Source organism: Eubalaena glacialis, chromosome 19 (assembly GCF_028564815.1).
Source record: "Eubalaena glacialis isolate mEubGla1 chromosome 19, mEubGla1.1.hap2.+ XY, whole genome shotgun sequence".
NCBI lineage: Eukaryota > Metazoa > Chordata > Mammalia > Artiodactyla > Balaenidae > Eubalaena > Eubalaena glacialis.
Window position 1 is genome coordinate 6,838,590 of NC_083734.1, and position 11,056 is coordinate 6,849,645.

At 44.5% G+C, this 11,056-nt stretch overlaps 1 protein-coding gene across 1 annotated transcript in view; it reads right to left on the reverse strand.

Moving 5' to 3' along the window:
- The window catches only part of DNAH9 (dynein axonemal heavy chain 9), a 297,703-nt gene extending 293,808 nt beyond the window's left edge, over positions 1–3,895 (reverse strand). The window contains exon 1 of the mRNA XM_061176356.1: positions 3,479–3,895. Coding sequence (XP_061032339.1) covers positions 3,479–3,895 — 417 coding nt within the window. The remainder of the gene's footprint in view (positions 1–3,478) is intronic.
- Positions 3,896–11,056: the final 7,161 nt, after the last annotated feature.

Sequence of the window (11,056 nt, forward strand, 5' to 3'; positions counted from 1 at the left end):
GTGAAGAGGCCCGCGCACCGCGATGAAGAGTGGCCCCCGCTTGCCGCAACTGGAGAAAGCCCTCGCACAGAAACGAAGATCCAACACAGCCAAAAATTTTAAAAATATATTAAAATAAATAAGACCCGGCACAACCAAATAAACAAATTTTTAAAAAAAATAAAGTTTCTGCTCTGCTGGACCTGGTTTCCTTCATTTGGCACCAGCTGGCACTGGGCAACGGAAGGACCCAGTTAGAAAGGGTGGGTGACACTTCCTCTCCAAAACCCCAAGCTTCAAAACAGCACCCAAGTTCCAGAGCTCTAGGAAAAGGAACCTGGCAGCAGTGAATGAAGGGACTGGGAGGAGGACGAAAGGGAGCAGGAGGGCTGGTTTCTAAATTCTGTCAATTCTCCCTCGGAAACATTTCCTGGATGCATTTGCTTTTTACCTTGTGCTAGCCTAATGGGACAGAAAAGTTAAAATTTATAGCTTCATTCCTTCGTTAATATCACCCCCCCACCCCACCCCCACCAACAAAGAATACGTTTCTCATCCAGGTGGGATATTTTGGCTTTAGTGCTGCTTTATGGGGAGGTGTTAGGACCAGGGAGCACGCAGCCAGGGGCTGATCCATGAGTGGGAGGGGAGCAGGGCCCTGAAGTGGCTCTGGATCAGCTTCAGGTGTGTGAAAAAAGCAGATGGGACGGCAGTGGTTGCATGGCCCAAGAATTGCTGTTAGAGGTTTTGAGAAACGCAAGTAAAGGCCTCGAGGTATTTTAAAAATAAATTGTTTTAATTTTACTATTTATTTATTTATTATTTATTATATTTATTTATTATTTATTATATTTATTTTTTTACTTATTATTATTAGATTTTTAAAACAGATAACACATTTACGTGGTGCAAATTTTTAAAGTACAAAAGCATGACAGTAGAAAATAAGTCTTCTACCTACCCCTGTACCTCCCTGAGTCGCCCAGTTCCTTGGGCCTGTGGATTACTCTGTAAATGAATGTTTTTCCTCCCTCCCTCCTTTCTCTTTTTTAGCAGAAACAGTAGCATACTATACGTACAATTCTAAACCTTTAAAAAAAATTATCTTAAATTGCAGCATTATCCACAATAGCCAAGAGATGAAAGGAACCTAAATGTCCATCCACGGATGAATGGGATAAAGAAAATGTGGTATATATACATACAATGGGATACTATTCAGTCTTAAAAAGGAAGGAAATTTTGTCACATGCTACCTTGAGAATGAACCTCTTTGAGGACATTATGCTGAGTGAAGTAAGCCAGTCACAAAAAGACAAATACGTCATGATTCCACTTACATGAGGTACCAAGAGTGGTCAAATTCATAGACACAGAAAGTAGAATGTGGCTGCCAGGGGCTAAGGGGGGGGACAGGTGGGAGTTGTTCAGTGAGTGTAGAGTTTCAACCATGCAGGATGCGGGGGGCGGTTCTGGGGATCTGCCACGCAGTGATGTGCATGAGGTTGACAATGTTGTGCTGTACGCTTGGAAATTGCTGGGAGAGTGAATTTTATGTGGGTTTTTTATGCCACCATAAAAAGAAAATTATCTTAAGAACGGTCCCATTATCAATCATTACTTTTAATTATAGACGGACCTTAATTCGTTCACCCAGTCCCCTACAGATGAACATTCAGTTTGTTTCCAGCCTCCTTCAATGCACCGATGAAAATTCTTGAACATTTAAGAGTCTGAAGTGTTTTAAAATTACTTTCACTCGCTGAACTGCCTTCCCTTGGCCATGATGCCACTCCGAGATGGACCCACTGCCCTCTACGTACACTAGGTGTAGCTCCATCTCGGAACCTTTGTTCAGTCTGCTCCCCAGACCTTGAAAGTTACCCTGCTCTCTATTTATTCTAATCCTTCTCCTTGTTCAGGAGCCAGTTCAGCACTGGAGGTGAAGCAGGGCTCTCAGACCACACGCATATGTCTGTCCTCGGAACCCAACAGCACTTTTTTTTTTCCATATAAATAAACATTGTCTTTATTCTGTAAATTAAAATCTATTCACCTATTTCACATTTTGTTTATCTTATTTTCTTTTTTAAAATTTTTTAAAGTTTTTTTAAAATTTTTGTTAAGATATAGTTGATTTACAGTGTTAATTTCAGGTGTACAGCAAAGTGATTCAGTTATATATATTCTTTCTTAGATTCTTCTCCATTATAGGTTATTACAAGATATTGAGTAGAGTTCCCTGTGCTACACAGTAGGTCCTTGTTGGTTATCTATTTTATACAGAGTGGGGTGTATCTGTGAATCCCAATCTCCCAATTTATCCCTCCCCCCCTTTCCCCTTTGGTCACCATAAGTTTGTTTTCAAGCACTTCCTCCTATCATCACCGTTCATGAGGGAATTTGATCCAAGCTTGGATTCCTGCAGGGACGGTGTTCAGACAACACACAGCAGTAAAGCCATTCGGTTATTAAAATACTGAAATACTTCCATATCTACTGAGAAACCTAGCTTCCCTGGGTCCCCTAGAGCTCCTCTGTCACCCCAGACCCTTCTCTGGAACTCCCCCTCCCCATAGCTTCCTCATGAAGCAACCAAAGGCCTAACACCTGATGCAGCAGGGAGCCTCCAGGACCCAGTGCTAGCACTGGGGCCAACTTTAGGTAAGGTCTGTCTCCACCTCCGTCACACTAGCTTTGAAGATGCTATATATATATATATATATATATATATATATATATATGGTGAATTTCACAGGTGGGATCTTGTCTTTATTTCTCTGGTGTTCCCCACGGCACCTGTGACAGGAAACATCACACAGCAGGGCATCAAGCCTCCAGGAGCACACACACCCAACTTCCAGGGACGTTCACTCCTATTCCAGAAAGGTCTAAGTGTCCCAAGAATCTCTCCCAGGCACCCCTGCACTCCGGAGGCTTCTGCTGTGGTGCCACCAAAGCGCTCCATAATCCACATCCGGGGAGACCTTCCTTCCTGCGCTCCAGGCCGGTCCCTCCAAACGCCTGCTGGACATTTCCAACTGGATGCCTCAACTTCTCACCTGGGCACAGGGGTGATCTCTGGTTCATGAAGGACACGAAAATCAAAACCAAGCCACCTCTCCTTTTTAACTCTTCTCCAGAAGTAAAGAGCGTGGAGAGAGCCCTTCACCTCCTTCCCCTCACTGACCCATAGGAAATGCCCCTGGGTCCACCACTCCCGGGATTTTGCAATGCCAGCTTACAGGGGGGATTCAGAAATGGCGCCTCAAAAAGAGGTCAGGACCCAGGCCCTCTTCAGAATCTAGCCTCGCCTTGACTTTGGCCTGAACGCAGACCAGGAATGAAGCAAGCGGCCCCCCGGCCCATCCCACTTTATTCGTAACTCCTCGAGCTCAGCTCCAGTCTCCTCTCCCATAGCCCCGCCCCGCCGGCCCCGCCTCCTCCTCCCCTCCCCCTCCCAGCCGCAGCCAGCGCGGGGCCACAGACCCACCCTCACCTCGGAGAAGAGCGCGGCTAGATGCTCCAGCGGCGTGGCGGGCAGGTCTCCGCACAGCACTGCTCCGCGGAGGCTGTCGGGCCCCGGCGGCTCGGGCCTGGTGCGCAGGCAAAAAAGCCCCTTAGCACGAGGCGCGCCGGCCTCGGGTCCCGCGTCCAGCCCCGCGCGCACAGCCAGGCCCCCGGGCCCGGGCCGCACCACCAGCAGCGGCCGCGGCCCCTCCGCGGCCCCGCGGCCCAGGAAGGCGTGCAGCAGCTGCCTCGCCTCGGCCGAGCCCGCGCAGCGCTCCCAGGCGCCCGCAGCCGGCCGCAGGCTCCGGGCCACGTAGGCCCCCAGGAGTCGCAGCCGCGGGTCGGCGCCGGGCTCCCAGTCCGCGTTCTCCTCAGCCAGCGCGTGAAGCTCCTCGGCACTCGGCATCGCGCGCAAACCTGCCTGCGGAGGTTTCCCGGGCGACCAGGACGCGGCCAGGACTCCCTCCTTCGCTCCCCTCCTATTGGACACTTGACTCCTGTTCCCGCCCACTCCGGTCCAATAAGGTAGGAGAGGCAAGGCGGGGTGGTAAGGGGCGGGGTCGCGTCGCTTTTGCTAGGAAACCAGCCGAGGCTCAGGTTTCGCGTCTGAACTCGTGGATTAGAGGTGCTCGTGGGTGACTGTCCGGGCCCATGCTTATGGGTGAGGCGCGTGGAGGGGAGATCAAGGATATAAATGCTGCTAAGGAGCGTGCTGGCTAAGGTCACATTAAATTCTTTAGAGGTGTCCAGACACTGACAGTATTATGGTTCTCCCACCTACTCCCAAAATGTGTAATTCAAAGTTAAAAACAATGTCAAATCACAATATAGATGTAAGGGAAATCAATCAAATTTTTATTTCTTTTCCATGATAACTGAAATATTTTATAACAGTGCTTATGTGGCTACTGAGCGTTTAGAATGTGCTGTGCTACTAGGGAACTGGATTTTTCATTTTCATTTTAATTAATTTAAAATTAAATAGTCACATGTGGCTAGTAGCTGTCATATTAGACAGCTTAGCTTCATAATTTTAATATCAATTATAAGAAAATGAAATAGTTTTACTGGCCTGCTTTGTCCATGCCTTGAGTGTGTGCTTAATCTGAAAAATGGGGGCTAAAACTATGAGATCACTGATTTCCATGAGTATGGCAGCAATGAGTTCTTAAATGCAGCAAAGCACTATTCAATATGTAGGATGTTCAGAGCCTCCCTATCCTGCCCTTTGTCTGTATCTTGTCTTCAAAAAGGGATAATGTGGAGCACCTTTCCTGACCTCAGAAATTAGCATTTGTCACCTGCTGAGTCCTTCTCCATGCTCAGGATATAAATAGCTTGGCCCTTTGCATGCATGTAAGGTGAGAATGGGACAAGGAAAGGGACAATTCGGGCAGCAGGAGGGCTGCAGTTCTGAAATGAGCTCCTCTCTGCCCTACCACCCTGATTTTAGTCACCAGTCAGAGACTGCAGAGTTTCTGGGTAAAAAGAACATTTAGAATGGGCTTCAAAGGCATATTAACAGAATAAGCACTTATTAAAGGCAACTTAGCTAATAAGAGCCCCTCAGGAAAAGCCAGTAGCTGGAAGGTAAAATGATTGATTTAATAATAACTGGGGCACAGGAGGTGCTGTGATGAAGAGTGTCCACCTTACAACATGAATCTTTATGTTTGTAGAGGGTGTTTTGTCAGTGCTGGATTAAACAGTAGGCAGACCAACTATGAGTAAAGGGACAAAGCCGAGGCACTAAAACAATTTTTAAGATGGATTTGATAGTTGACATTTAAAAAAAGCATCAGGGAAAAATAGAAATGTTGGGGGCTTCTTACACATATCCTAGTTTTGCAGAGTTTTTATTTTGCATATAGGAAGGCATCCTTATCGTTTTAGTGCTTGGGGATTCCAGATGTGTCAATCCTACTCATATTTTGTGTATAGAGTGAATTCAGGGCCATTAAGTTCCTGTAAACTCTTCAAATAAAGTTTCTGCCACCCCCACCATGACCTATTTGCCCTTCATCCTCTTTGTCCCTTTGCCCCAACATAGAAACACAGGAGGCTGTGGAGATGACTTGAAGGTGTCTGAGAGTGAAGGCTACTGGACACTGTCAATGTCAGCTTTTGCTTTTTTTCTCCAACACCACACCTTAATCTCCATTTTAGAAAGAGATTTGGGGGGCATCTATATGGGACTTATTGAAAACAACTGACATTGTCTTTCTATTGTGTAATTATGGTATGAAAAATAAAAGTTACAAGTGTATTAGTTATCTATTGCTGTGTAACAAGTTACCCCAAAAGGTAGCAGCTTAAAATAGCAATGGACATTTATTATCTCACATAGTTTATAGTGGATCAGGAAGATGGGAGCAGTTTAGCTGGGTGGTTCTGTCTCATGATGTCTCATAATGTTTCAGACAAGATGTTATCAGGGGCTACATCATCTGAAAGCTTGACTGGGGTTGGAGGAACCACTTCCAAGGTAGCTCATTAACGTGGCTGGCAAGTCAGTGCTGACTGTCAGCAGGAGGCTTCAGTTTCTCAGCACATGGAGCTCTCCATTGGGTGCTTGAATGTCTTCATAACACCCTGGCTGCCTTCCCCTAGACCAGGTGATCTGAGAGCAAGACAAGCCCCAATGTCTCTTATGACCTAGCCTTGGAGGTCACACTGTCATTTCTGCAAAAATCGCATTAGTTACAGACGTTCACCTTATTCATTGTGAAAGAGAACTACACCAGGATGTAAATGCCAGGGAAGAATAATCCTTGGGTGCTCTCTGAGAGTCTGGCTACTGCAAAAGGTGTTAAGGAAGATATTAAATTTGTGTAATTGTTCAGATGAAATAATTGCCATTTTTTAAATTAGAAACTTGAACTTGCTTCCATGAGCATTGCACTTTGTATATCAGATTTTTTGCTTGAAATGACTAGGCATAATTCCTGTTCAACACTTTTAAATTATGATCTCTTTAAATTCTGGATAGTCATCATTGACAAGATGTGTTCACACAAGCAAGTAGTGCAAAATTTAAAGCCTTTTACAATTATTCAAAAGTGAACAGTTGACATTATATTTACAGAATCTTAACAGCTCTTCTTTTCTTCCTTGACAAACGTTATGTTGAGATTTCTTGTGATGCTGCTAATGGATATTGAATCTAAATCAACCTTTCTGTATCAAATATTTGAAAATAATGATGAACTTTTAATTCAAAGAACATGCATGCATTGTTAGAATGGTCTCCTCTCAGCCACCTTGAATGCCCTAGGTGAAGATGTCAGACACTCATGGGCAGATATATTGGATACATGTGTAGAAGGAGAGTCCAGGCTACTTGGGGCTCCATCCCAGACATACATGTAAGAATATTGATTGTTACATTGTGCATAATAGCAAAATTATGGGAAACAGACCAAGTGTTCATCCATGATAGAATGGATAAATAAATTACGGTATATACTATTCATAGAATACAATACTATACAGCAGTGAAAATGAAAGGACTATAGTTGCATGCATCAACAGGATGAATCTCAAAAGCTTAATGTTGTACAAAAAAGGCAAGTTACAGATGAGTACATTAGAGTACATTTATTAGAAGTTGCAAACCAAATGAAACAAAGAATATTTTTTTCAGGCAGATATACGTATGTAGTCATCTAGAGAAAAGTAAGTGAGTGATTATCACGAAATTCAGATTTTGATCCCTTCTTGTTGGGGACAAAGAGGCATGGGATGGTGAGGAGCACACGGGAGCCCCTGGTAATGTTTTATTTCTTAACCTGGCTTATGCATTTTCATTTTATCATTCCTCTTAAACTGTACACATATATTCTGTACTTCTTTGTATGTATGATATACTTCACAATTATAAAAAAAAAAAGAATGTGTCATTTCTTATACTCTTGAGTGGTGTGGGGAGTTCATTTCAGTTACTGGGAATAAATGCTAATAATTCATTAGATTTCTAAAATTACACATCAAATATCTTTAAAATGGTGATTGACCAATTTTATAAATTTGATATTAGGTCTATTACTGGTGACTTCTTTCTTATCAGCCCTATCTTACTTTACTTCTTGGCTCTGTTCAACCCAGGAGATTCCAGATTCTCTAGTCTCTTAACTTCCATGACAAGCGTCCTCCTCTCGGGCACTTCCTCTCATTCTCCGACTACTCCCTTTTTGCCCATCCTTTCCATATAAGTGTTGCTTGGGCATCTCTCAGAGCTTCTGGTCCTCTCACTTTAAAATCTCTCCTTGGATGAACTCACCCATCCAAGGCAGCAATTCTTTCCTTTATACTAATGGCCCTCAAACCCATATCTCCAGCCCAGAGCTAGGGAGATATAACATTTTAGGATAATACCTGTGTTCTTCTCAAAGGTCTGTAAAAACTGTTGCACTGTTTTCTGAAATGCGGTGTTGGAGAGAAGTGTGAAGCGAGCTTGATTTTTGTTCCTTTGTAGGTAACATTTTGAAACCACATGATTGTTTAAGGAATTTTTTTCTCCCTTTTTATTTTTGTGATTTAAAAAAATGTTTTAGGATATAGGTAACGTCCCATTAAATTGATTTTTGCCTGAAATTATGAGAGCCCATTTGGTTCTCATAATGACGTGTTTCTTCACAGCAGGACAGATTGTTCTATGGAATCTTTGACTGTTACTTATTTTCCATTTGCACACTCTGGTCTGGTTTTCTGGTAATGTAAACCGATTGAGTGTGCTAACAATTACAAGTAGGGGATGCATTTTGAAATACTAATTGAGGTTTTCCATTCCTATATGTTTGGATGTTGCCCTGTGGCTCTTTACTTGGTAGGTTATTGACATGTAATGCCTTGGGAGTGTGGCTACAGCCTGAAACAGTCCATCGAATTTCTCAATAGTTTTTAAATACAGAGCAGAGACAATAGCGGTGAAAACCAAGCTATTTCTTTTCTTTTATTGTAAGAGCCAAGCACTTAAGAGGGAGAAAAGGTTTATGTTGTGTTGCTTGTTTGGTTTAATTCCAAGAGCGTGGCTTTGAATATACAGGGCAGAGTCTGGAGGATGAAGAGGTTAGAATGTAAATGCTAAGCTGTAGATGGATCAGAGCACTTGGCGATCTGATAAGCAGATTTCCTTAAAAGGAAGAATAAGAACTCTTTCTAGGATGGGGAAGAGGAGGCTGGGGAGGCAAAGTAGAGGACCACGTGGCTATGACTGTAGAATTCTTGACCCTTTCAGGAGAGTTCAGGGTAGGGGATGACATGACAGCTACTACAGACATACTTGGGTGTCCAGGAGAAGGGACACTTGAGCCTGGCTCCCCAGGGAAGACATGGGAAACTGCACACACGTGGCGAAGCCCTTATCCAACCTGGTGCCTGGAGTTAGAGCAGCAGTGGATGAGGGCAGGATTGAAGGAGAGTAACTAGAGGGCAGCCTTTCAATGCTGCCTTGACCTAACAGGTTCAGGGATAGGAACTGTTTCCAAGATCGTTGTAGAATGGTTGGGAGGAGGAGAACAGAAATGCTTAGAGGGCCAGTTGTGAGGTCAGGCTGAGGAAGAAAACAGAATAGGTACCTGTATTGCCTAAAGGCCTTGGTGGATGACAGTGTATGGTACAAAGGACAGATGTCCACCCTCTCCTGATGGCTGGAAGATATGTAGGCCCTCAGGACCTTCCAACCCTCTGGAGAAGAGTAAAAGGAAAGAAACCTGAAGACTACACAGACATCAGAAGTGACTGAGTTACCTAGAAATGGCAAAATGCTGTTTTCTTCTGCTGCCTGGATATAGGGGTAGATCAGTTCATGGCAACGTGTAAGAAGCCATAGCACTCATGTGTCAGAACCTGGAAAGCAGGAGCCCATGGAGAGATCTCCAAAAGCATATGTCTGCAGAACCACAAAAAGGGGGTTCTTGGAGGGTCAGCAAAGACACCAAGCCTGGCAACCGTGTCCTCCAGGTTAAATAAGGTTGCCGGGGGCTTCCCTGGTGGCGCAGTGGTTGAGAATCTGCCTGCCGATGCAGGAGACATGGATTCGAGCCCTGGTCTGGGAAGATCCCACATGCTGTGGAGGAACTAGGCCCGAGAGCCACAACTACTGAGCCTGCGCGTCTGGAGCCTGTGCTCCGCAACAAGAGAGGCCACGATAGTGAGAGGCCCGCGCACCGCGATGAAGAGTGGCCCCCGCTTGCCGCAACTGGAGAAAGCCCTCGCGCAGAAACGAAGACCCAACACAGCCAAAAATAAATAAATAAATAATTTAAAATGAATATTAAAAACAAAAACAAAAAAACACACACTCTCCCTGGACCTCCCTTTAAAAAAAAAAAAAAAAAAAAAAGATTGCCGGACAAAACACAGGATGCTGGTTAAATCTGAATTTCAGATAAATAACGAATAAGCTTTTAGTATCACTATGTCCCAAATGGTGCATATAAGGCTGCATGGGGAAATGAGACATACTTACACCCCAAAATTATTTATTTGAAATTCACCTGGGTATCTTGTATTTTTATTTGTGAAATCTGGCAACTGTACCCAAGTGTAACGGCATCCCTCTCACCGCGCCCCCCCCTTCCAAATCTCATGTGAATTCCATTCCGAGGCAAACTCTAAGAAAGAAACATGCAGTGAAGGAGATTTTGACAAATGTAGTTTCCTGCCTTGTAAAGGACAGTGGTTCCAGATGGATAACAAACGATTTGGAATAAGATATCATGAGGCCATTTTAGCTTTTAGATTTAGAAAAACAACAGCTCCCCCAGCAGAAAGGTGATTTAACGGACATCGGTTTTGTTTATCTATTTGTTTGTGTTTTCCCCCCAGCATCCGTTCACCCTTCTTCTGGTTCACCACTTTTTCTTTGGGGAACTACCCCCACCCCTTGAACCACCTTCTACCCTCTTACCCCCACCCCGGCCCAGGTACTTTGGGTAGGGCTCCGTTCCCAGCTCTCGGGCTGAAACGTGTGACTTGGCCTAAGCTAATCGGATTATTCCATTCCCCATCAGCAGTCAAGGATCTGATGATGGACATGTGATCCCATCAGAACAGCAGAGTCAGACCCAAGGCTTTGGTTTGACTGTTGGGGTAAATAATGCCATTCTAGTTTCTCTTGGATTTGAACCTAGGAGGATGTAGGGCAGGGCTAATGGGGCCACTTTGGTACCATGAGGAGAAGGGTCATCTGAAAATGGAGCAAGAAATGGAGAAGAGAAAGCAGTTGCTGATGACACTGCTTGAGCTGCAGCCCCTACACTGGGCTCTTCATTGGTGTGAGCAAAGACATGCTCTCCCCAGGCAGCCAGTTTGAGCTGTGCTTTCTGTCCCTCTTACATAGGAGTCACAACTGATCCAACTGGCAGGGAAAGAAACATTTCTTCGAGGTGAAGATGTAAACTGGTAACAGGGAAGGAATCCATCAGGGAGACACTTGAGGAGAGAAAACACGAAAGGGATTCTTCCTGGAACAATTCCTATAGGACACGAGAGAGGTGACCCTTCAATCGCTTTGTTTGTTATATAAAGACTCCAGATCACAGACTCAGCCCTTGCTTTTCACCCT